The 27,960-nt window shown below is 40.2% G+C and overlaps 1 protein-coding gene across 5 annotated transcripts in view; it reads right to left on the reverse strand.

The window, feature by feature from the left end:
- Window positions 1-27,960, reverse strand: part of sugct (succinyl-CoA:glutarate-CoA transferase) — a 206,819-nt gene that overhangs the window by 134,645 nt on the left and 44,214 nt on the right. For all 5 annotated transcript variants that reach the window (XM_042331871.1, XM_042331868.1, XM_042331869.1 and 2 more), the window contains exons 6-7: window positions 24,990-25,110; window positions 12,067-12,158 (exon numbers count right to left, since the gene is read on the reverse strand). In XM_042331871.1, the coding sequence (XP_042187805.1) occupies window positions 12,067-12,158; window positions 24,990-25,110 (213 nt within the window). The remainder of the gene's footprint in view (window positions 1-12,066; window positions 12,159-24,989; window positions 25,111-27,960) is intronic.

The raw sequence follows: 27,960 nt of genomic DNA on the forward strand, positions 1-27,960 counted from the left end.
TTTATACTGTATTGTAATAATTTAAATCCATTTATTTAACATTTACCTCTGTATATTTTCGCTGCAATATAGCTCCATCATTTCCTTGCTTTTAAATAAACTTTTACTACTGTTTAACCTCCACATGTTCCCCCCCAGAATGTCCTACAAATATTTCTTGCATCTTTTAGTGCACTTCGGTTACTCTTAAAATTCCCTTCATTGGTGGAATGTTCAAAATATTTTGTAGCAAGAGATATCTTCCTTCTGAATCACCACACGTAGAAACAATAAGCTAAAAATAGGACCACCCTCAGAATTTATATTTTTCATCCCACTGGAAATGGGGAACATGTACAATTTAAATTCTAGCCATCTGAGCAATCAATTTTAATGTTAAAAATGTTATTATTAGGTCATTTTCAATCTAACCCTATTTTTCATTCAGATGATCCATCTTTTTTTTATTAGCGAGTGCTTGTTTAATAGTAAAAGCTATTACACTATTTTATATAAGTACCATTGTCACCACTAATTTTGAAGACTGTTAGGCTCAATATTGAATAGTTTAATCAGCAATGTGATCAAAGCATGGGCTGCGATATAAGTGAATCATTGCTTTTCAATAGAAAATCATTTTCCACACTTTCCTGGCAAAAAAAAAGGAATGGTAATCACGCAAAGAAAATAACCCATTTTCACTTAATTTCCCTTTGAACAACTTTTGAGCACCTCCATTTCCGAAAATCATGGAGTCTTGTAGCTCAGTGGTTAGAGCACTCGTCTCACAAGCAAGAGACCTGGGTTCAATTCCGGGCAAGGCAAAACCTTGGGCAAGTTTCCTTACTCCACATGCCTGATAATTATCCCTCAAGAAACAAAACAATAATAATTTGGTCACTCAATGCACGATTATTTGTGGGACACTGCTGTGTGCAATTGGCTGCCGTGTTTCGCCCACAAATATACAGTCAATTCACTTTAAAGTATATTCTGTGAAGCGCTTTGAGATGTCTCGAAGTCGTGAAAAAATGCTTTATCAAATGCAAGGATTATTATTCTTATTATTCTTATTATTATCCCCATTTAGTTCCCAACATTAAATGCAAACCAATCATTCAAGTCCCGTCACCACAATGCACTCTTTAACCAACCTCATAATCCTATATAAGAGCATAAGAAGGCATGGAATGAGAAACGGGCATTCAACCCAACATGAACTCCATGTCATTCATTGAATCTCCTGTGGAAACTTTTATAGATACTCCCTTATCTTCAAAGGCAATCAACCAAATACTCCACAATATTCTGTTCACTGCTAGATTAAACATGTGTTTGTGTATCAACTTTCAGCTTGTAGCAGGCATTTTAAGAAAGTGAAGAAGAGTTGTTTCTGTGGATCTCTGCCCGAAATGTAGCAATGTACACAACAACAACAGCAACTTGCATTTATAAAGCAGGGTAGCATCCTGGAGCGCTTGACAGTGGTGGAGTCTGATTCCAGGGGGAGAGGGAGGTGACTGAAGGTGCGATCAAAGGAAGGTCTTTAAATGCTGTACTCTGTCCGGCGCCTTGGGACGTCCTCCCGAAGTGAAAGGCTCTATACAAATGTAATCTTGTTGTTGTTTAAGGAAAAAGGAAGGATTTGAAAGTGGGGAGGGAGGGAGCAAGGCGGAAGGACTGAGGGAGAGAGTTCCAGAGTTTCAGTGCTCCACTGGCTCCCCATCACACAGAGGATACAGTTCAAAATCTTGGTCTTCGCCTTCAAAGCCCTCCATGGCCTGGCTCTCCCCTACATCTGCGACTTCCTAACCCTCTACCAACCTGCCCACTCCCTCCGCTCGGCGGGCTCCAGCCTGCTTCACGTTCCCTGCCTTGCCCACCCCACCATTGGCGGGCAATCCTTCAGCTACTCTGACGCCATCCTCTGGAATTCCAAACCGCAGTCCCTCCACCTCGCCCCTTCCCTTTCAAAACCCATCTCAAGACCCTCCTCTTCGACCGTGCCTTCGATCAGCCTTCTCCGCCCCTTCCCTCCACCCTCCCCAACCCCCAGCTCGGGTCCGAAACACTGACCGGAGCCAGCCGAGTGGAGGCAGTGGGTGGTGGAGTGGGGTGTAAACATATCGGATAGGTAGGGAGGTGCGAGGGCATGAAAGGATTTGAAAACAAGTGAGAGGATCTTCACGTCGATCTGTTCAGTAATTGGGAGCTAGTGAAGTCTGACAAGGACTGATATGATCAGGGTACGGATCTCGCGGGTTTTTAATTAGTTGAATTTTGCGTATGGTGGAAGTGGGAAGACTAGCGAGGGGGGCTTTGGAATAGTCCAGCTGGGAAGTGACAAAGGTGTGGACGAGGGTTTTGGCTGCTTTAGTTGTGAGATATGGAAGGAGGTGGGCAATGTGACGGAGGTGGAAAAAAGCAGTCCTGGTCAGGGAACGGATGTGAGGTAGAAAGGAAAGCTGGGGATCGAACCTGATGCCTAAGTTGCTCACGGATTTGGTGAGTCTGAGGGACAGCCCAGGGAAGTTGAGGAGTTCAGACCCGTAGGAGAGAAGACGTTAACGGGAGCCAAAGAGGATGATGATGTTCAGCTGCAGGAAATTTGCGCTCATCCAGGCCTTGATGTCCATCATACAAGCTGACAGGACATCAGCGGACTGAGAGTCACAGCAGGAGGAGAAATAGATTTGTGTGTCATCCGCATACATGTGGAAGTTGAGCCCATCTCTGTGGATGGCATTGCCGAGAGGGAGCATGTAGATAAGGAAAAGAAGGGGGCCAAGGAGTACCCTGCATGTGACCAGGCGGGGGCAGGACAAACAAACATTTGACGAGATGTATTGTTGGCGGTTTGTTAAGTAGGACTCAACTCAAAATCATTGATTTGCTGCTGAGGAGTTGTGTCCTGGGTGCTTTGTGTTGAAAAAGAATATTCACTCTGGGCTTTGCTGGAAGAAGTCATACAGTTGTTTTCTCAAAGCTCCAGCAGATCTTCTAAATGGCTACCCTCACAAGTTGGTGTTTGAACACTCAGCATGTTCCACTCCTTTTAAATGCCTAGCAATTGTGATATTGTATATGTCTTGCACACTAAAACTTTCTCAGTGAAAGTTATCTGGAGTAGAAATGGGTTGGAGCATTACCATTGCTTTTCCGGGGATAATAATTCCTTCCAAAAAAAATAACAATTTGGTCACTCAATCCACGACTGTTTGTGGTGCAATTGGTTGCTGCGTTTCACCCTCAAATTATAGTGTATTCTATGAAGCGCTTTGAGATGTTACGAAGACGTGATAAGGCGCTATATGAAATCCAAGGATTATTATTATCAATAGAAGCTGATTCCAACGTGTTACTCCCTACATTAATAATAATAATCCTTGCATTTGATGCAGCGCATTATCATGTCATTGAGACGTCTCAAAGCACTTCACAGAATATAAAGTGAATTGACTGTATATTTTGTGGCCTTTACATTGTAAAGGCTTCTCAAGGCCAAGACTCAGTGGGAGTAAAGAGTCTCTCCTGTGATATGTTGAGAGAAATCACTGATAAGAGAAGCTGCTTCTAGCTACATAGACACTCCAAGACACAGATACATGTGGCTGAAAGTAACAATAGCTGAAATTAAAGAATCTTTTACTTAAAATAACAGCTTCCCCATCCTACCTGCTACATAACCTGCCTTGATGGTTCCTTGAACACTAGCCTGCAGTTTGTTAAATCCAAGACCAACTGAATGTATATTAGCACTGGTGTTAAAAGCAGGGCTGTGAGGTGGAGGGACAACCGGGTGTCTGATACATGGGGAAACCCATCGCTATGCATAAGAGTATCCAAATCAAACTGAGAATTACATGCATTCCACCTACACATGGAAATCTTAGAGATAGACTGTTGGAATGGAATGCGTAATCTTTCTCTGGAGGGATGCACCTGCTTATTTAATTCCAGAAAGTATTCTGCACAGGTTGGCAAGAGCCAAGGCTCGGGGACCTCAGAGTTTGCGTTGGGACACTGCAGGAGTACCAGCTAAAATCGCATGGCTTAATAATAATAATCCTTGCTCTTGATATAGTGCTTATAATGTCAGAGACATCTCAAAGTGCTTCACAGAGTACATTGCAAAGTAAATTGATTGCATTTTATGGGCAGCCAATTGCACACAGCAGTGTCCCACAAATAGTATGAATTGAATGATTGAACAGATTGAATCATCAGTTTTATTGAGGGATCATTACCCCCAGAAAGCAATCGGCAAATCAACCAACAACGGGGTTCCCCATTGGTGTCATCTGCAGATGTAATGACCCTGGATCTGCAAATCCAACTTGTTAATGCACACAAGGAATGGGAGGATCCAAGTTTGTTACTAAGCCTTTCATGTGCTGCTTTGTCAAGCATCTTTTGGTAATAATAATAATAATCCTTGCATTTGATATAGTCAGACAAGACTGCATTTTGTCAGACAAGATCTATTCCTTCTCAATCCAAGCGGGCTATCGTTTATTATCATCCACAGAAAAGAAGAGCATTTATCAATTGTATCTCAACAACAACAAATTACATTACACAAAGGACTCTACATGTGGAGTAAACACACAGAAATAGCTGTGCAACATTGCCTCCTGCATTTTCCTGCTAGCCTTTTGAATACCAAATAAACCACAGGTTAATAATAATAATCCTTGCATTTGATATAGCGCCTTCTCATATCTTCGAGATGTCTCAAAACGCTTCATGGAACATACTGTAAAAGTGAATTGATTGTATGTTTTTGGGGCAAAACATGGCAGCCAATCGCACACAGCAGTGTCCCACAAAACGGTTGTGGATTGAGTGACCAAATAATTTTTTTTCTTTTTGGAAGGGATTCTTATCCCCAGAAAAGCGATCAGCCAATTGACTAACAACTGGGTTCCTACTTACTGCTAGGTTGTCGCCAGCCAACCTGTTTGCATATTGGGATGACTGCTGGTTTGTCTAAAAATTTGGGAAGTATTTTTCCATGATTTTATTTTTGTGTTGCAGAATAAATTTCATAATCAATTTCATAATTCTAGAATTTTTGTGAAGTAGTATGTAGTTCCTAACACTTCCTAATTCAGTTTTTAGTTTTCCTAAACTAGATATTTCGTTCAGTCACCATAGAAGACTTATCAGAGCTCAACCTTTCTTTACCAGTGAACCATCTGTGCCATCTAGTGGTTCACATTGGGACAATTTTCTGCTTTCAACTTTGTATTTTTAAGATTACAGTATTAGTATCATAATCCAATTGATTTCAACTTTGATTTACTGATAGAATCACAGAACCTTACAGCACAGAAGGAAGCCATTCGGCCCATCATGCCTGTGCCAGCTCTTTGAAAAAGCTATCAAATTAGTCCAGTTCCCCTGCTCTTTCCCCATAGCCTTCCATTTTTTTCCTTATCAAGTATATATCCAATTCCCCCTTGAAAGTTATTGCATCTGCTTCCAACACCCTTTCAGGCAGTGTGTTTCAGATCGTAACAACTTGCTGCATAAAAACATTTCTCCTCAGCTCTGCTCCGGTTCTTTTGCCAATTATCTTAAATCTGGTTACCAACGCACCCACCAGTGGAAACTGTTTGTCCTTGCTTACTCTATCAAACCCCTCATAATTTTTAGCACCTCTATTTAATCTTAAACTTCTCTGCTCTAATATTTTATTGATATTTTCACTGACCACCGTAACGCAAGAAATTGTTTAGCTTGTGTCATAAAGAGTGGTGCACAGCTGGGTTATAATAAATAGTTATAAGAAATAGTTTACTTTCAAAGATACAGTTATTGTCAGTCACTGAACAAAGATTTCTTGCTTATTCCATCATTCAGAGATATCAGATGGACAACTCAATATCGGAAGAGCCTGCGAAATGCCCCCTTTCTATTTCATATCAGAACATTCCTGAGTTTACTTTTTACAATTCCTGTCCTGTACCATTTCCTGAATATTTAGCTCCTCGTCACATTGTTGAGACGTTTCAAAGCACTTCACAGGATTTTTATTATATTTTACTGTGTAGAAAAGGCAGCACCCATTTGCACAGCAATGTCCCACAAATAGCCATGGAGTGAAAGACCAATTTTATTTGAGGATTGTTGGCAAGGACACTGGAAGAAACTCCCTTTGCTTTTCAAATGGTACTGTGGAATCTTGAACTGGCAGATGGGACGATGTATGTATATTTTTAATATGCTCCTAAAATTTCATCCTGGTGAGTTGTGCACCTTTTATCTTTCACTGCTAGTCTCTTCTACATATAACTTGAAGTTTCAAACATACCAGGGTGTTCCTCCTGACTCTGATTTCCTGAAATGAATCCCTAGGAACAATAAGATCGTCTTGTTAAAACTGAGCCGACCACCCCCGCAATTGTGGTCAGCAGAAGATGAAAACTATCCAAGTCTGCAAGTCTGGCTAAGATTTAAAGAACTTGCACTTTTGGTGTCTTTTAGAAATAAAACAATGACAGGCAATTACTGTCATGTGTAGGACTGTTTTTGTACGTACAATTGACAGACATCTGTATCTGATCCCACGAATGGCCATGAGATGAATGGCCAGATTGTTGGCTAAAATGGTTTTAAATGGTGGATTTCTATTTTTTTTCACTTCTTAAAGCAAGATCATAAATCCAAATGCATTTTGGGATCATGGGTCCAAATGCATTTTGGCCCAACGGAAATGTATCAGCCCAGCTTAGTTGTTTGCACTCTTGCCTCTGAGTCAGAAGGTTGTGGGTTCAAGCCCTAAGTTCAGATCTTTGAACTTACAGTGCAGGCTGACATTCCAGTGCAGTGTTGGGTGTTGCATAGTATTGGTGGAGATGCCATCCTTCAGATGAGATGTTAAATTGTCCCATCTGCCTGTTCAGGTGCATGTTAAAGATTCTGTGGTACCATTTGAAAAGCAAAGGGAATTTATCCAAGTATTCTTGCCAACAATCCCCAAAAGGTTGATCATTCATCTCATGGCTATGTTGTGCAAATTGGCGCTGTGCTTGCCGACAATCACTCCACAGTAAAAATCCTGTGAAACACTTTGAGACGTGTCAACAATGTGATAAGGTTCTATATCAAATACAAGGATTATTATATTATGACCACGAGTGCTTCAACTCTACGTTGGCTCATTGTCATATCTCAACAATGTTTTACAAAGGCAACTTATTCTAAGTACAATAAGGTAACCCTGATGACTCATATATTAAAAGACACGTTAAAAATACCCAAAGAAAGAAACTGACTTGGTTGACTAGCCTCAGGACAAATGAGGATGGGGGAGGAATGAGGAGCTACCAACAGGAGCTGACTCACAATGGATGTCTGTCTGGTTCATATTCAATGCTTAGTTTAAGCCAGTCCGGAAACTTGGCATCTTGTTTGACAACTATCCTTTCTACATCTGTGCCATGAACTGCTCTGCCTTCCCCCACCTCCACAACATCGCCCGGTTCCGCCACTGTCTCACACCGCAGGCCGCTGAAACCCTCGTACATGCTTTCATTACATCCAGGCTTGACTATGCAAACTCCTTGCTTGTCGTCCTCCCCAAATCCTCCCTCCATAGGCTGTGGATTATCCAGAACTTTGCAGCCTGTGTCCACTCCCTCACCAGGCTCCGTGACTCTATCACCCCCATCTTCGCCCAACTCCACTGGCTTCCCATCACACAGAGGATACAGTTCAAGATCCTGGTCCTCACCTTCAAATCCCTCCATGGCCTTGCTCCCCCCTACCTCTGTGACCTCCTAGCCGTCTAACATCCTGCTCTCCCTCCAGCCTGCTTCACATCCCCCAGCTCGCTCGGCTCACTATGAGTGACCGGGTCTTCAGCCACACTGCCCCCACCCTCTGGAACTCCATCCCGCAGACACCTTTTCCCCTCCCTTGCTTCCTTTGGGACCAATTTCAAGACCCTCCTCTTCGACCGTGCCTTCGATCACCCTGCTTCCCCCCCGCCCTTCACCCTCCCCAATCCCGACCCCCAGCTCGGGTCCGAAACTCTGTCTGTCCAGCACCTTAGGACATCCTCCCGACGTGAAAGGCCCTATACAAATGTAATTTTGTTGTTGTGTTTGTTGTTGTTGTTAGTATATTCCATTTGGCTAAACAAGTGGTGGTCAATCAAATACATTTTACTTGACGGAATATATCTTGATTTATTGCCATACCATATATAGTGCTACTCAGTAGCTACTGGAAACAAAATAATGATTTAACATAGACTCACCTAGACTAGCGTGAATGTTCTGCGGGCTACTTTTGAAGCCCCTGTAGGCCACTTTTAGGCTAGACTATTTCCAGAGAGGTTAGGCAAGGCTGCATTCTCCACAGACTTATTTGTTCACTGTTGCTGCTTTATGTGGGCAAGATGAAAGGCAGAGAGGACTGCACACATATATGTTGTGCAATCTGCATTCCATCTCTAGTGCATAATAAGTAGACTAGACAATTTCCTTCAGAAGCTAAAACTTGGACACCGTTTGGAAAATTATCAATTGAGGTTAAATTACTGTCATATTTTCAGACACGATTAAATAGGCTGCCGACACTCAACGTCTGAGATCACACATGAAGTTACAGCCACGTGGGCGAGGTACAGAAACACAGGCAGCTGCCAAGGAATTGAAATGCAGAAAGAGTCAGTACTTCAGGAATGAATGGGAAAGAGTTGGGAGAGAAAATTACACAAATAAAAGAACAGAACAAGGGCACAGAAAAGGAAAAGGAGGAAATGTTCCTTTCTAGCAAATAATAATATAATAATAATCCTTGCATTTGATATAGTGCCTTATCACGTCTTTGAGATGTCTCAAAGCGCTTCACAGAATATACCATAAAGTGAATTGATTGTATATTTTGTGGGCGAAATGTAGCAGCCAATTGCACACTGTAGTTTCCCACAAACAGTCATGGATTGAGTGAACAATTTTTTTTAAGGTATGATTGCCCCCGGAAAAGCGATCCGCCAATTGACGGGTTCCTACTTACTGCTAGGTAAACAGAGGCGTGTGGATTAAGGAAACTTGCCCAACGTTTCGCCCTGCCTGGGAATCAAATCCAGGTCTCTTGCTTGTGAGGTGGGTGCTCTAACCACTGAGCTACAGGATTCCTCAGAGAAAGAAAGATCTACGCAACTCAAATAAGTTTCACTTTTGTGAACTAACTTTCCAACAGTTATCATAATAAAATAAAAATAAAAATAATAATAATCCCTGCATTTGATATAGCGCCTTTCACGGTGATGTTTGTTAAGTGTAGTGATTGTGTATTTGTAGGCAAACACAGCAGTCAATTTGCACAGAGCAATGTCCCACAAACAGCCATGACTGTGTTTATCTGGGGGATTGTTGGCCAGGAGACTGGGAGAAACTCCGTTCTCATCTTGAATAGAGCCATGGCATCTTTAACGACCACCTAAGCTAGCAGATGGGATCTCGGTTCAATGTCTCAACCGATAGACGTATACAATACTTGAAAGTGCTTTACAAAATATATTTGATTAGAAATTACATGAAGGTTATATCGGCAAACTCTGCAGCTAATCTACGCATAAAGGCTCACAAAGAACACAGTCAATTCATTTGAATTTGTGGTATATTTGCAGTATCTCTTAACCTATTCAAACACAACAAGCTTGAAATGTGTCACATTCGTCAAAAACCTCACTGACACTTGTTCTGGCTAACCTTACGGTACACCATAAGATTCAGGGTCTGCTGAGTCTGTCTGCAACCAATCATTGACTGTACATACCTAGAACTCTGAGAGAATGTTGAACTCTGTTTTGCATTCAGATCTGTTTGTAGAATTGCCAGTAAGTTCTATGGCAGGATAACTAGTTTTCATTCACTTCCCTACATTTGTTGTGGGACTTTCCTGTTTTTTACCCTCAATTGCTGGCTTTGCAGAGTCCTGTAATTCTTGACCTGACTACTACCTGCTGACGTTTCCACAAAAGACAATTCAGGTTTTAATTGATGAATTCTATTTGACAGGATAGTAGGAAAAACTAAGAATAATAATCCTTACATTTGGTATACTATAAAGGACGGTTTGCCCCAATGTTGCCCTGCTACTCAATCAAACCAGTTTCTTTCTTGAGCTTTTAATATACAAAGTCATATAGAACTGCTTTGGGACACCTTCCTGAATGAAAGGCTCTATACCAAATTATATAGTATAAAGGATATACTGTAAAGTGAAATGATATCTTGTGGGTGAATAAGAATAATCTTTGCATTTGGAATAAGGTCTTTCACATCGGGAGGACATACAAAAGTGCTTCACAGAATATACTGTGAAGATAAGTGGGATTTGCTGAGGAAATAAGTGGCATTTGGTTTTAATTATCTGACAATTCCTTGCAAATCACACAAGATGCCCCAAAGCTCCTCATTTTACACCACCATTGAGATACAAAAACAGAACTTGCTTGATGAAAAAGTGAGGTAGAAACTTGCCATAATTCAGTCACTTCCTCTCCCCCTTCTTTTGAATGACAAGTTACTTAAACTGTGTCTCAGCATGCTATGAAATCTGTTCAATTAGTCCCAGTATCAAGTCTGTGTAGAAGTAAGCATTGGATTCAAGAATTATTCCAAACAAAATATGGATTATCTATAAGTCTTCATTCTTTCTGGGGCAATTCATATTTTAATAAGAATGTAAGGTTTGGTGCTAAACATTAACACCCTGCATCGAATGTACTACAACAACAACAAAATTACATTTCTAAAGCGCCTTTCACGTCAGGAGGACATCTCAAGGCACTGAACGGTCGGGGATCAGGACCCGAGCGAGGGGGGCAGGATTGGGATGAGGGAGGGCAGAGAGGTAGGAGGGCGGCTGAAGGCACGGTCGAAAAGGAGGATCTTGAGTCGTGCCTTGAAGGAGGCAAGAGAGGGAGCAAGGTGAAGGGATTGTGAGATGGAGTTCCAAAAGGTGGGGACAGAGAGGCTGAAAGCCCGGCCACCAATGGTAGGGTGGGTTTGGCGGGAGACATAGAGCAGGCCAGAGCCTGCTGAACGCAGGGTGCGGACAGGTTGATAGGGAGTTAGCAGGTCAGAGAGGTTGGAGGGAGCAAGGCCATGGAGGGCCTTGATAGTGAGGACGAGGATTGTGAATTCTCTCCTCTGAGGGATGGAGAGCCAGTGGAGCTGGGCGAGGGTGGGGGTGATGGGGTCACGGAGCCTGTTGCTGGAGAGGACATCAGCTGCAGAGTTCTGGATGATCTGCAGCTTCTGGAAGGAAGAGTTGGAGAGGCCAATAAGGAAGGAGTATCCATAGTCGAGCCTTGAAGTGACGAATGAGTGTATGAGGGTTTCGGCGGCCTGAAGGGTGAGGCAGTGGCGAAATCTAGAAATGTTGCAGAGGTGAGAGAAGGCAGACCTGGTCATGGCACGGATATGGGGGAGAAAGGACAGTTGAGGGTCGAACAAGACACCCAGGTTCCTGACTGGCTTGGTGAGGTGGATGTTGATGCTGCCAGTGCCTGAGGTGCGGAGGCGCTGCCGCGAGCCAATCAGGTGGGCCTTGGTCTTGCTGACATGCAGCTGTGGAAAGTTGGCTCTCATCCAGGTCTCGATGTCAGACAGACAGTATGTCAGGACGTCAATTGTCTTGGAATCGAGGGTGGAGGTAGAGTGACAGAGTTGGGTGTCATCCGCGTACATGTGGAAGTTGACCCTATGTCTGTAGATGATGTCACCAAGGGGGAGCATGGGAGAGGTTGAAGAGGAGGGGACTGAGGACAGAGCCCTGAGGAACACCATACGAGACTGGAATCGGGGGCTGGAAGAGAAACCATTGGCGGAGACAGTGTGAGAGATAAGACCTGAACCATTTAAGGACAGCACCTTGAAGGTTGAGGTGAGAGGCAAGGCGGTGGAGGAGGATGGAGTGGTCCATGGTATCGAAGGCTGCAGACAAGTCGAGGAGGATGAGGAGGACGAGGGAGCACCGGTCACAGATGGACAGGATGTCATTTGTGACCACGACCAGAGCACAGTTACTATTCTACATCAAACAATAATAGTACTTCAAACATACCTGTGAACCGGTGATGTGCATGAGGCCAGACATAGCACACGCGATAGAATCATAACCTGGACGCTGGGACATTGGGCCAGTTTGTCCATAGCCTAAAAAATTAAAATGGAAATGTTTTACTGTTATATGTAAGTTAAAATAATTCTTCTATGATGTTATTTATGTGGCTAAATAATTAATATGAATCTATTAATTTTAACTTTAACTTCCATATGTATGTATGCTGATGACACCCAATGCTATCTCTCTTATCGTCCCTCGATTCCAGGATCATTGGTGTCCTCCTCAATTGCATGTCAGATATCAAGTCCTGGATAGGAGCTAACTTTCTCCAGTTAAATATCAAGAAGATGGAGGCTCTCCTGCTTAGTTCCCATCAGCATCTCCTCACCTCAGGCAATGACAGCATCAACCACCCACATTCCATCTCACGGAGCCAATGCAGAACCTTGGTGTCTTGTTCGACTCTCAACTGACTTTTAAACCCCACATCTATGCTTGATCCGTTCAGCTTTACCCCACTTCCACAGCATTGCCCCACCCCCACCACTATCTTTACTCTCCGGTGGCCAAGACCCTTATCCATACTTTTATCACGTCCAGGTTTGACTTTGCTAACCCTTGGCTCACTACTACCTTCCACAAGCTCCAGACCATTCAGAACTTTGCAGCGCGTGTCCTTTCCTGTATTAGCCTATCACCCCTATCCTCGCCTGCCTTCACTGCTCCAGATTCCCCCAGAACAGAGTTCAAGATCCTCGTCCTCATTTTTAAATCCCTCCATGAACTTATCCCACCCTTCCTCTGTGACCTTCTATAACACTTACCAACCCACCCACTTTGCTCAGCTGGCACTGGCCTGCTTCACATTATTATTATTACTGCTAAGACCACCACAGAGGGCCAGCTCAATTACTATATTCCATTATCAGCTCAGCCCCAAGGAGACCCTTGCCCTCCCCATGATTATCATCCACCAAAAATAAATATTTAAAGTATAATGAATATAGTAATAATAATAATAATCCTTGCATTTGATATAGCACCTTATCACATCACCGAGATGTCTCAAAGTGCTTCACAGAATATACTGTAAAATGTATTGACTGTATATTTTGTGGGCGAAACATGGCAGCCAATTGCTCACAGTTAGTGTCCCACAAACAGTTGTGGATTGAGTGACCAAATTATAATTTTTTCTGAAAGGAATTAGTAACCCCGGAAAGCAATTCTCCAATCGACTAACAACCCCCAAAACATTTTGAATTTTTTTATCATTTCTCATTTCCTAAGATTTCATCTCACCTCCCAACTCGCCCAGAACGTTACTGACATCTCGATATTTTACACAGCAAAATACATAGCAAAGAGCAAGGAAACAAGTTATTGATATGAAATCAGAATACATTGTACTGCACTGAATATATTCCAATTAAAAAAAATCAAGATTACAATGTCACTAAAAATAGATACTGATATTAGTTATTTTATATTTAACAGCTGGAACCTTGTTTTGACCCAGACATTGCAATGTAAGTTGACACATTATCTCTGTACTGCATGCAGACAAAAGATACAAACAAAAATATTTCTCCATGAGTTCAGATTAGATCCCAACCTCTTTAAGCGACTAGCATTTATCTGAAACACTACAGATCAGACACAAATCTTACTTGGACTTCTCCCAATATATATTTCAGGGATATGCCTACTAAAGCATTCTGAATTGGAAACATGTTTTGAACACTCACAGTCACTGAAGCAGAAAAAGTCAAAACAATCAGCTGAAAATTGTGCATAGCAACAAGAAAACAAAGCTACTTATTCACATTTGTAAATGCAGTTCGAAGCATTTTTTAACCTCTATTATAAAACTTTCAGTTAAAATATCAGTGAATAATACATACTTCTTAAATAGATCCCGTTGTCTTTTTTTNAACATCCTTTCATTCCATATATGGCTTCTCAACCAAGAGGATTGCCGTGTGGCCGGGCTTCCAAGCCTTTGATGAAGTTGTGTGGAAGTAAGTCGAGATGACTCACTCACTAATGTTCCCTCAACCCCCTGTGAGAGGTGGTCCACCTCTGTGACCACACTTCCCCACAAGAATCTGGGTGAGATCACACAGGAAAACTAGAGAACAAGCCCACATCCTACCACTGCATGGCACAACCACATCTAATTATAGTTCTACATTTTTTTTGACAAGATAAAAAGGTCACAGAGTTCTTTTCTATTTTCTCCTGTCATGATAAATCCTAAAGTTATTTATGTGTCCGATATTCACTAGTCTTCCAGTTTTCCACTGTTGGGACTTACTCATTTATTCACTAATTAGTGTAAGTAGCAGTATACAATATTATATAGACCAGTAAAGACAAATAGGGAAACATTTTGATTTATCTTTTGATCTGAGGTTTTTGTACTTCGATTTTCTTCAGTTGGTTCCATAAAAAGATTTTTAGTGTGGAAGGATTGTGCTTTAGTATCTGCTGAGATGTAATCTGATCGCCCATTCTGTCCCGCTGAGATGATGTGGAACATAGAGTTCCTCGGTCTCTGTGGGACTCTGCTAGTAAAGTCACAGCCGCAAATGACATTGATATTACTATTGAAACTAGACCTGTTTTTCTGATATGCAACAATTAAGGAATTATCTTCCTTAAGAGCATAAGCTTTCACGTAGCCACAGATATAGAACTAGCTGCACCCGTGGCAGCTACGCTTGCAAGCAAAGGATCCCAATATGGAATGCAGATTGACACACAGACAGACACACTTACTTATCCTTGAAAGGTTTGATTTTCGCTGAGGCATCTTTATAATAATAAATATAACTGTATAATTTATAATCACTGGGACATCCTCCCGATGTAAAAGGCGCTTTAAAAATGTAATTTTGTTGTTGTTGCCACGGCTTAGCTTCATCTGCGTTCTTTATTTTGTTCCCACCACCGCTTGGCTACGTGCGCGCTCTGTGATGCATTACGCCACAACGCCATGGTCAGTCGGCAAGGCTACCAGGTGTAAATGCACGATACCACAGCGCCACTTTGACTCGGCAGCCACCAGGTGTAACTGTAGAGAAAAATGCAAAACTGAAATTTACATTTTACGTCATAACTCATGAACGACAGGAAATACCCCAAACAAATAGGCCCATGTCACTCCCAGATGGAAGATCTTTCTGATGAGGTATAAATCAGGTCTCTATGTCAATCGGTTATTGAGATACTTCTTGGAGCGCACAGACAGATAGATATTGCCGTTTTATTAGTATAGATAGATAATAGAAATTGCAGCAGAGGAGGAAACCAATTAGTCCATCGTGTCTAAACTGGTGCTGACTCATAAACTACTCAAAAAGAGAAGGGAATTTCTCCCAGTGTCCTGGCCAACAATCCCCCAAATAAAATTAGTCATTGCTCTATACAATTAGACTGCCGCGTTCACCTACAACTATACAGCTGCTTCACTTCACCATAAGTTATTGAATTCCTTTGGGAGGTCCTCCTGATGTGAAAGCTCTGTACCAAATTAAGGATTGTTATTATCTGAGCTAAGTGCTCATTCAAATTCCTTGCTCTGTCTGCATACCTTATTATATTGTCCCTCTTAAAATGTTTATCGAATATCGTTTTAAATGTTCTCATGGTCTCAGGAACAATAAATTGCATTAATACACCGTTTTCACGTCAGGAGGGCATTGTGGTATTCCTTCTTTCTTTATTCCTTTTCCCAAAATGTACTCTTTTGCTATTTATTAACTATTTATTAACAATAAATTGCATCTGCCACAATCTGCCCATTTTGCTTTGTAGTCTATGCCATACTGCATTCTTCCTCAGTTTTCTATATTCCTAATTTGATAATTCAGCAGAGTGAGACATTGTTTGACCTCTGCCTATCTCCAAATCATCAATACAGGTGGAAATCAACATTTCTTTTGTTTTCTGCCTGTATTAATGATCCCTGGGGAAGAGTAAAGGTTTCAGGGGCATGCTACTAACCGAGGAATGAGGGAAGACTAAATAACCTATAATTCTCTGGCGCAACCTTTTCCGTATTTTAACCATGATATAATATTTGCCACCTCAAGTGCTTTAGCGGAATTCCAAAGAAGTTTGGAATATTGCATCCAATGTACCATCCATTATGTTCTCTGTGTCCTCTTTCAATATTCTTGAATCATATATCCACTTGAATCTTCCACTAGCAGACCCGTATATCTTTTTAGTACTATTTCCATGTTAATATCCAGTAACTGCTCTTTCACATCCTTTGCTAATATTTCGATAGTTCTACTTTCACTTCCTTGTGTACAAAATGAAGCCAAGCATCTCCACCATTCCTTCATTCTTAACTACAAGACTTTCTCACATTTGGCTCAAAGCAGTTTCATACTTTCTTTGATTATCCTTTTACTTTAATGTGCCATTAACCATTTGTTATTACTCACTGTAAGATTATATTTGTAATGTTTAATGTTTTTTAAGGCTTTTAATTAATCTTTATATACGTATAGAATGTAACCTACGCATAATCCTTCAATAAGGTTTGTTTGATGTAATGATTAGCTTAGCAGGGGTTAAAAGTAGCTTCGATGGACCGGTCGAGGTCAGCTTCTGATTAAAAGGCAACAGCCTCACCATTAGTGTCAATGTTAGTTAATTAATTAATGTTAATGTTGCTACTTGTGAGTGATGAAAGACATTTTCTTTGAACCATTGTGTCAACTCGTTTTGAGTAAACCGGTGTTCTAGCAAACCTTACTCTGTTGCCTTTTTCCATATTCTCTTTTAACTTTCCCAATTTCTTCTTAGCTTATCTTTCCTTTTATTGCATGCTGTTCAGTGGTGTCTTTCGTAATAGACTTGTGTTTTTGCTCTATAGAGGTTATGCTAAATGGCTCATCATTCCCAGGATCATGATTCTGACCTTTTCCTTTCAAAGGCTGGAATAGCATTAGCAATTTTCCACTCAACAAACTGTTAAAAACATTATGCAATTCCTGTGCTACTTCCACCTTTAGTTAAATACTCTCAGATGTGTTCCGCTCTGAATCTGGTTCAGAAAATTCAATAACACAATGTAGGAATGCACAGGACTGACAAAGCCCAGTCTGAAAGTAAAAAATAAAATAAACACATACTCCAAACACTACCCTATCTTATATATGTTACAATTCATCCCCCCTCCATAGCCATTGGATCAGGTTGTGCATTTGTTCACACAATCTGTCTCCACCACCTGTCATTCCCCATATCTACCGGTTTCCAGCGCCCTGGGACGTCTTTCCAATGTGAAGGGCATTATACAAGGCACTTCACATTATACAGTGTAAGTTGTTGTTTCTGTTTGGGTGTAGTTTGTTTAAACATCTCTTGTTTGTGTTTGTATTCCGCTCAATGTTGCTTGAAGATAAGGAGCGTAACAGTAAGTAAACCTGGCCAATGGACAAGAGGCTAGAATGAATAATGAATTATAATGAAAGAAGTTAAAACACATTTTTCTAAAAATCTGAGTGAGCTGTCCATTAATGAGGATCAATTAAGGATTTTACTCTAATAAAGTGATAATATTGGACCACAAACGAAGGACTTGGAAAGTGTTTGCTGGTCTTTGAACAGCATTCTCAGAACAACAACTTGCATTTATATAGCGCCCTTCATGAGGGGTTGTCTGAAACCATTTAACAGTGATGGACCTTGATGAGAAAGGGGGAGGCGACGAGGAAGGTCTTCAGGTGCATTATGGCTAAAACCACGGCTGCCTAATGGTGCGAAATTTCACCCACTATATTGTATTAAATTGCTAACATAATTCTTACTGAACAAATCATTGGTTGAGTTAAAGACACCACAGACGTTATTGAAGGCTTTATCAAATCCTTTTATATTAATCATGTGGAGTCCAGAAACACAGTGTGAGAAAAGAAGCAATGCTGAATTTGAGAACTCCAAGACTTTTCCCATCCTTAAGCAATTTTTCCGAAGAGCTCAGTCTAACGTCAGTGATCAGTTGTTTGTCTCCAGAGTGGCAACTTTTATTTCAGCACTCAATCCAACATAAACAGCTGAACTATTTTTTTGTGTCTTGTGAAATCCAGTCAGGCGTTATGCATTAGAAGTTACCCCTAGAGGCAAACTAGTAAAATACAAGTAGTTATCAAATAACTGCAACATTTAAACTCGGACAGAAGTCAAAAACCACAGACTTTATTGCAAAAAAACAATTAACAGCTCAGCAGGTGAAGTACATACAAAGCACGACATGACTTCCTCATTCAGTGAAAAACACAGCAGAGGAATTCATAGCAGTGGCAAGACAAATAGCTGCAGATGGCTGTCTGGGCTCTCCTTCACAGTGCAATAAAAGTTAGCAAAATCTCTTAAAGAGACAAACATCTAAATTATTTTCTGTTGGCTCTCTTATCTATGATGAGTGAAAAATCATAATTGATGTTTTTAACACCTGTATTAAGTTACTTTTTCATGTATGTCTTTGGCGAATAGAACATTTTTGCACTTTTTCTACTCAGCAATTAAGCACTACCACATCAGCATATCACTTCAAACGCAAGTTAACGTTTCTTTTTTTTGGTCAGCCGGGTGTCTGACACTTGCGGAGACCCATCATCATGGTTAAGAGTATCCAAACCAAACTGAGAATTCCATGCATCCCACCTACACATGGAAATTCCAGATATAAATTGTTAGAATGGAATGTGCACCCTCTTCCCGGAGTGACAATCATGCTTACCAAATTCCTGAAAGCATTAGGCGCAGACTGGCAAGAGCTGAGGCTTGGTTGGGGACCCCAGAGTGTGCGTTAGGGTACTGCTGGGGTCTAAGACTGCATAGCTTGTCATTGATGGCAGTATCTAACAAGCATTCTGCTGCTTGTCCACCTAGAACCACCCTCCCATAGGGCTTTGACTTGCAGGGTTAACAGGAGCTGAGTACTAACAGACCTATTGTGGAATATCCCACAGTGCGATCATATCACATACCGCAATCATCCCCCTGCTATGTGTTAAATCGCTACTGAACTCTATCCCACCCCACCATAACCATCACCAGCCTGACAAGTTGTAGTCTAGTTATCAGCCTAACAGAAGCTGCCTTTATCATACAAAATCTGGCAATAATAACTAATTTCAGGAGTTACTCCAAAGCAGTCATTATCTTGCCCCCAAATCCCAGTCGGCAGACCCTCATCAAAAATCAATACATTTTTATGTGATAAAAAAGTATCACATTGCTATTTTTTAATTTGAATCAGTAATATATTATTTTCAAATGGATCTCATAAAAGCCCATTACAATATGAAGCAGAAGAGAAGATTGGCGGTAGACTGAGGTTTATCATTGCTAGCTCTACGAACAGGCAGTTTGACAATCAGTAATGAGTACCCTACCAGTTCACAACATTATTTTAGTTAAAATTGTTAATACTGAGATGAAAAATATTTGAAGTGACAGCAACATAATTGAATATTTAAAGTGATGCATGATGGACATCACTGGCAGGAAGATTTCATTCATAGGATCCATAAATCTCATTATAAAATGGCCTGTGCTAAATGCTCCTGGCAGTGCTGTATGATGTACTTACTAAAAAAGCAAGAGAAATACTGACAACTAATCATTTCTGAAGATGTGTTCCAGACAAGGATTTTACACTGTAATTGTATATCATGGGCTGCACAAAGTGATAAAATGATACTTTGAGCGGAATTAATCTTCTCCGAATCTGTGTCTTGCGGAATATCTTAAAGTAGTGGTAGCCAGCCTGCGGCCCATCTTGATTTATGGCATGAATCAAGAAATATTCAATCAAGACAATTTATTTTGTTGACCGACTATAAAGGTTGGCCACCACTATCTTAAAGGGAAAGTGACCCTTTAAATTTCCCACCATTTTAGGTAGACTCTTCCCTACTTGATATCTGGCCCTACATCATTAAAGCGCTCTGAAACATTATAAGAATAATAATCCTTGCATTTGATATAGTGCCTTATCACATCGTCAAAACGTCTCAAAGCGCTTCACAGAATATGCTGTAAAGTATCCTACAGAAGGGCACTATATAAATGCAAGTGATTGTTTGACTTATAGTGTGGAGGATATGAGAATGAAGAAATAATGCTGGTTTCAATTCAAATGCATAAAAATATACATGTCATCCTGGCTCAGTTGATAATACTCTAACCCCTGAGTTAGAAGGTTGTGGGTTCAAGCCCCACTTTGGGACTTGGAACTTCTGTAGTCGAGGCTGAAACTCCAGTGCATTGCTGGGGGTGTTGTATGGTTGGAGGTGTTGTCCTTTGGATGAGTCATTAAACTAGGGTTCTGTCTGCTTGTTTACCTGGATGTTAAAGATCCCATAGGACTACTTAAAAAGAGAAGGGAGTTTCCCCACTGAAATGCTATGAACATCAGGTTCAACTGGCACCCAACCAATTTGCATTTAGATTTTGACTATGTATTAAAATCACCAGTGAGAAGTAGCACACTAAATGTTGCAAATAGTGATTTCAATCTTATTCTAGTAACACAATATCGGACAATATAGTTACATTAAAAATACTCAAAACCGCAAATCCTTTCCGCTCAAAAGTAACGATTACAATCATACAGTAGTCTTTAGTATTATAATAAATCCTAAATTCCAAATTTATACACACTATATTTGCATGTTGATTTATACCAACATACCTTAATTATTTTGTGCATGTTATACAATCAAATAACACATCATTTAGCAATAGATATTGTTAAACACTTGCCAATTGTGAATTTTTGAAGTTTCATAACTCTGCATTTAGCAATACACGAGCGTCTGTTTTACTCATCATTTTCCTTGTAAACAGCTTATGCAGTTATAGCACTCATAGGATAGTCAGTTGACCCTTATAGTTAACTTTCCATTGAAATAGTTGATTGTTTACTGAATTAGGGTCTGAAAAATGATCAGAATACCAGAATTACAGTAAAGTCTTTTAGCCTGCCAGACTATACAGATTCCTTGTCTGAAAGTTGTTTTCAATGTTTTATACCAGAACACACTAACCCCTTAAGCACCAAATAAAAACATACGAACAATTAACTGCGGTGATATGAATAAACCCATGACTTTTATCCTTTTATTTGACAAAACTTGGATTTTGCATGGTACATTTCATACTTCAGTTTTGAGGGAATACAAACTGCTTGATTACACTTTAAGAGTAGTTATATAGGAAATCTTTTCTTCATGCCTTGTTTATGCCGAGTCCCAACAATGACAAAGATTTACTGCAGTTTCAAAGGCATGTTCTTTGTGGTTTCCTGACTTCTTAAGGAAAATGCCTGTAGAATGATTGCCATAAATCTTTTTTGTTGTTAACATTGGGAGATTTCCTGTGCACGGTGACAGCTTAAGAGATCACTGTAAGACATTCCTCCAATCAATGTTGCCACCTAAGTACAGAAGGAATTGTGTTCTTGAATCTACTCCTAAATAATTCTTGAGGAAGGAGTCTCTGGGGTCAATGGCAGCCAATCCCATGACAAAAACTTGGATGAGTATCTTAGTGGTTAGAGTACTCACCTCACAAGTGAGAGGACCTGGGTTTGTTTCCTTACTCCACACACCTGTTTACCTAGCAGTAAGTACTGGTTGTTAGCCAATTGGCAGATCACTTTTCTGGTGGTAATAATACCTTTAAAATGCCCTTTTAAAAGAATAATAATTTGGTCATTCAATCCACGACTGTTCTAGGACACTGATGTATGCAATTGGCTGCCGTTTTTTGCCCCAAAAATATACATTCATTCACTTTATAGTATATTCTGTGTAGCGCTTTTTAGTATATTCCGTGCATCTATTAACAGTAGTTAATAGTTTTATTTTCTGTAAAGCCTTCAATCACAACTAAATATTTATCTAGATCTGCAATTAAAGGGTTAATTCAATTTCCAGGGAATCTGTTCTATATATTGACTACTTTGTGTTTCAGAATATTCCTTTCTAATCCTCAGTCTTATTTAAGATGTGTTATTTTTCTGCTATTATTCTCGACCTTCATGAAGGAATGAAGGTATGGCAATGGCAAGTTTCATTTGTGTTTCTTTTTCTTCATCTACATTTTGTATTTTTCCTCCTTCTCTCGGGAATTGGTAATCCTCAAGTATCTCATTCAAGTCGGAATTCTTCACGAGAACATACCATGACACATCCAATCTGAATACAGGTCATAGAAATGTGTAGCTTCTAAATTTCAGCTAAGAGGGAAAATGTGCCCCTCCTTAACTCTGCAATCTCTTCTGGTTCTATTCCCATACCTGTGATCTCAATTCTTCCAACTTTGGTTGGAAGAGTAGAGTAGAGGGCACAGGTCGGGGAACAATACTGTTCATTCCTCACTCCCACTGTTCTACCATCAGTGGCTGTGCCTTTCAGCCACTATGCCCTGTTCTTTGGAACTCTCTTCCACAATCTCTTTGCCTGCTCCTTTCATTAACACCATTACATTTTCCTCCCACTTCTCCCTTCTTTTTTTCCCTTTCATCTCTGTGAATGAAGCGCTTCAAGAATCTCACCCTATATGAAAGGCTCTGCATAAATGTAGATCTATCCTACAGCACCTTGGAACGTCCTCCCGACGTGAAAGAAGCTTTACAAATGTAATTTTGTATTGTATTCCCAGCCCACCTTTAGCCTGAAGAGAAAGATGAAAGCTACTGAGGTTTGATTTCTTTAAATTGGAAGCAGAAAACATTGTAGGACAAGATACTCGTCTGTAAGATGTCTTTCCAACCTCTACAATAGTACAGCTATTACACAACCACTGAACAAAATTTATAGCCTTTCAGATTCCAGAGCCAGCTCTGAGAAATAACTAAGTGGAGGCGTGTCAACACTGGCCTTTGCAACTGAGACCACCCCAGCCAAATGCTCACAGAACATGCAAGCAAAGCCATTCTTAAGTGTATTTGTATATTAATGTGATGTTGTGATAAGGGAAAATGGTAATTCAGCACACTTCTCAGCAACCTCGTAAATCAGAGGTCATGAAGAATTTTACATCAAGATGATACCAAGTATAATACAGTGTCGATATGAAGAGAGACTGGCTAAATTGGGGCTGTTTCCATTGTAGTAGGGGAGCATGAGTGAGGATATGATAGAGGTATTTAAGATTGTTAAGGGGCATGACAGAATAGAGAAAGATTATTTCCTTCATTTGGAGAATTGGTGACAAGGATGTTTTCAAGATTGTTTGTAAGGAATAGTTGTAATTTCTATAGTCGGACGGTTATTAGGGTTTGGAATTTATTGCCGCTTGTGGCTATTGAGGCTGAATCAGTAATCATTCAAAGGAGACCTAGATGGACACCTGCAAAGTTAAGTTAATAAATAGGGCTGAATAGAAATTGAAAATAAGTATCAATAACACAGACATGATGGGCTGAAAATTGCTGTTTCGTCAATGCCTGATCCTGAGACAGCAGAGTTGTCAGTAACTGTTTATGCTACTGTCAGGATGTGGATGAAAACCACCACATTACCACTAACACAGCGCCCTGCCTCCAACAGGACAAACAACACTCTGCTTACTGTGCAAAAGTGGTACAAACCTCAAATGTACTATTGGAGGCAAATAATGAATATAAATAGGCTAATCCACCACAGTGAGGTCAAACGTGGGCAATTTCAGAATAATATATAATAATCCTTGCATTTGATATAGAACCTCATCAGGTCTTCGAGACGCCTCAAAGCGCTTCACAGAATATACTGTAAAGTGAATTGACTGTATATTTTGTGGGAGAAATGCGGCAGCCAATTGCGCACAACAGTGTCTCACAAATAGTCGTGGATTGAGTGACCAATTTATTATTATTATTATTTTGGGGGGGAAGAATTATTACACCCAAAAAAGCGATCCACCAATCGAACAACAACCGGGTTCCTACTTACTGCTAGGTAAACAGAGGTAAGGAAACTTGGCCAACAATACGCCCTGCCGTGAATCGAATCCAGATCTCTCGCTTGCGAAGCGAGTGCTCTAACTACTGAGCTACATCACTCCAGATTAAGAAACCCAGAAGCAGGGCACTCTGACTGATGGTAACTCCTTCAATGCAATCTACATGGCACACTGAAGGAGGGAGTTCTTACTTGTTTTTCTTATTATAGAATTCTGTTAGGTGCTGCATATTACACAACAATATGCAGCAATATCGAATTTCCGGGGGTAATAATCCCTCAATATTCAGTCAATCCACGACTGTCAGTGGGACATTGCTGTGTGCAATTGGCTACCATGTTTCGACCACAAAATATAAAGTCAATCCATTTTGTGGAGTCCTGTAGCTCAGTGGTTAGAGCACTCGTCTCGCAAGCAAGAGACCTGGGTTCAATTCTGAGGCAGGGCGAAACGTTGGGCAACTTTCCTTACTCCACATGCCTCTGTGTATCAGTAAGTAGGAACCTGGTTGTTAGTCGATTGGCAGATTGCTTTTAATAATTCCTTACAACAAATAAAAGTCACTGAATCCACGACTATTTGTGGGACACTGCTGTGCGCAATTGGTTGTCACGTTTCGCCCACAAAATATACACTTTACAGTTTTATCGGTGAACCACTTTGAGACGTCTTAAAGAAATGATAAGGTATTATATCAAACACAAGGATTATTATTATACAATATATTCTGTGAAGCGCTTTGAGAAGTCTCAACAGCGTGATAAAGCACTTTATCAAATGCAAGGATTATTATTATTATTTCAATATATTTACTTCACAAGATCTATTTACAGATTTCAAGAATCATCAGTACAGAACAAATCATTTTAGGCACAATATACAGTATCTTTACTTGATAAATTAATCAATATATGAAATAAACTTCCAAGATGAATATAGATTACCTGAAATGGAACAATAAACTATGTGCGGAGCTATCTTGTGTATATCTTCATATCCCAGACCCATTTCTCCTAATTTTCCAGGAGTATAATTTTCAATCAGCACATCGCAAACAGATGCCAGCTGTAGGGAAGAAATCAAAGGATACTTTTTTAAATGATTAGATTTTATTTTTAAGTATTACATTAATGACGTAGAGAAACATATTTGGAACACCTACTCAATTAACTGAATTTGTACTGTTGAACAACAATAACCACTTGCATTTATATAGCGGCCGTCACACCAGACGGCATCTCGGAGCGCTTAAATGCTTAAATCTTCAATTTGTCATCCTTAAATCATTTGTCTCAGCATTTGTTGTGTTCATAGAAGCTTGGGCTCATGGCAGAACTTTTTTAAATATTCAAGATCCGCACGGTATAATTGAGCTCTAATGATGTTTAAGAGCATGGTCAAAAAATTCTAGGTCAAAGGGACACTGATTCAAGATCAGAAGAGAGAAAGAAACCTGACAATTCATACTGAAGTACTTTACAGAGAGTGAAGAAGATATGGACTAGGCTACCCAGGGAGGTAGTAGAGGCAGTGTAAATCAACTAATTCAAGACAGAATTAGATAACTATTTCTGAAGAAATTGAAAGATGGATATAAAAGATAATTGAGGGAAAAGTTGCAGTATTCCTTACTTAACGAGTGTAAATTAAGGCACCGAGTAAACCATTGGTAAGTCCTTTTGAGATCCTGCTGCCTGCCTATTTTAACCTGAAGTGGATAACTTTCCTTTTGTATATTTTCAGCCCTACATCAGGCTCCAAGTCTTTTTTTTGGTTAGATACTTTATTTTGGGACAAGCCAGTGGGATGGTTCTTTCTAGTCTTGTGCATTCTAATGTAATGCATCAGTAGGAACTATGAATGCATGAACTATTTAGGAATTATCATATTTCCTTCTCTTTATTCTAGCAAGGTCAGGGAATAAAGACCTCTGCTTACATATTAGAGAGATACACAAAGGATGATAATGGACACAAAACAACAATACAATCAAGGCAGGTTTCAAATTAGGATAAAGATTAGAATACACTATTTGCAAAATGCATCCAAACCTGGGATTCAATTACTACCTTAACTCTTACTTGGTGTATGACTAGCATACGACTGAGGATAGTACTTTATGACAAGTCGTGGAAATGTAATGGATCATGTGATAGGTCATACAATTAAGTTAATTAATAAATTACAGGGAATCTCACTAACAGGAATATAAAATTGCATGATATTTTTACAGTCACAGCATCACTAAACTCATTCGATTAGTAAAATACCCACTGACAACCTTAAGAAGTAGGGAGAAATAGGCCTTTCTATAGAAGAAACTGAGCCAGGTTCATTAACATGATATAGTCTTAATGAATAATGGTTACAAAAACAACTTAATACAAAATAAAACACTGTACAGACTTGGAGCCTGTGTTAACTCACTATACCAGATGGCCTATGTAACTCCCTTACAATTACATCCACTGTGAGTTATCGGGTCATCTACAACAGTGTAATAATAGTAAAAAAAAAGCTCAGTACATCTATGATCATTAATGATAACCTTACTGCTTCCGACGCACATTTCACTTCAAAACAATATATCACTCAGCGATATGCATCTTGAGTTTATTTCTAGAATTTGTTTAAGTTTACAGAAGTCGTACAGACCACATGCCCGCACAAAAGCAGAGCTATGAATATAAAGCATCAGAAACGGTATGTTCCACTCATCTCAGGAATCTTCACAAGCGAGTGGGTAGCTGAGCCAAACGCAATGGAAAGTCTCACGTTCAATCTGTAGGCTGTGCTAAAGTCACCAATTTCACCTAGCGGTAAGTCCACTAGAACTGGCCTCGGTACAGTATTGGGAAAGGATCACGCTCGCTGTTGATCATTATGAAGGGAATCGTGTTTGCCCATGTGCAGATATTAGGTGAGAACAGAATTAACTGCAATCTCTCTCAGTCAAATAGTCTCACCAACTAGAATGTGGCCCCATTATTCACTGGGCATGAGCACAGCCGGGAAGCACACTAAAATATGTCTGACTTTCAGGTTATCAGGTTGCTGCTGACAGTGAATGTAGAAGTACTGCCTAGCTATCATGGCCTCACTATAAAATGGGTTGGGATTTTATGGAATCCCCCTTAACTCCCAACTTATAATGGGGCTCCACTATACACAGTGCATAAAACAATTCTTGTGATATCTCGTCTCACTTGAAGACTTCTAAATTTTGTACTTGTGTCCTGTTTTTCTGTGCATCAGTTTACTTACAAAGCATTTTACAGACAAATGTTCTAGGAACAGACAGATCTAAACAAACCATTCACAAAAAACTGGAATGATAAGCTTAAATGCTACAAATATAGAATAGTTAAGAATAAGCATTTTAACTTAGATAGCTTTGGCAGCAGTTCCGTCCGACAGACATAATTTGAGTTGTGTCCCACATATGTTGAGTGCTGTTGGTTAATTGGAAATTCCTGTACAAGCATACTAGAACCAGCTGTGGAACAGAAAGGATATCAGCAAATTTAAGGATCAACACCAGAAGAGAAAAAAGGAATGAGAAGAAACTTTTGTTAGGATGTAGATTAGTTTATCACAAATGGCTAAAAGGGATTTGGATAAATACTTGAGGAAAACTGATGTTAAACAGCATGGCGAAAGAGGTGAGGAATGGGATGAAAGCACATAGCTTTTAGGGAGGAGCTGGTATGATGGGTCAAATTACCTTCGGTGCTGTAAATCTTCTATGGTACTATGAAATTTCACTACACTATTTGGGGTCAGGCTAGGTTCGTAGCACTCTCATCTCCGAGTCAGAAGGTTGGGGGTTTGAGCCCCACATTGGGACTAGATTTCATATAGTCTATGCCGACTCTCCAATGCAGTGCTGGGGGTGCACGGTATTGTTAGAGATTA

Source organism: Callorhinchus milii, unplaced genomic scaffold (assembly GCF_018977255.1).
Source record: "Callorhinchus milii isolate IMCB2004 unplaced genomic scaffold, IMCB_Cmil_1.0 Scaffold2, whole genome shotgun sequence".
Classification (NCBI taxonomy): domain Eukaryota; kingdom Metazoa; phylum Chordata; class Chondrichthyes; order Chimaeriformes; family Callorhinchidae; genus Callorhinchus; species Callorhinchus milii.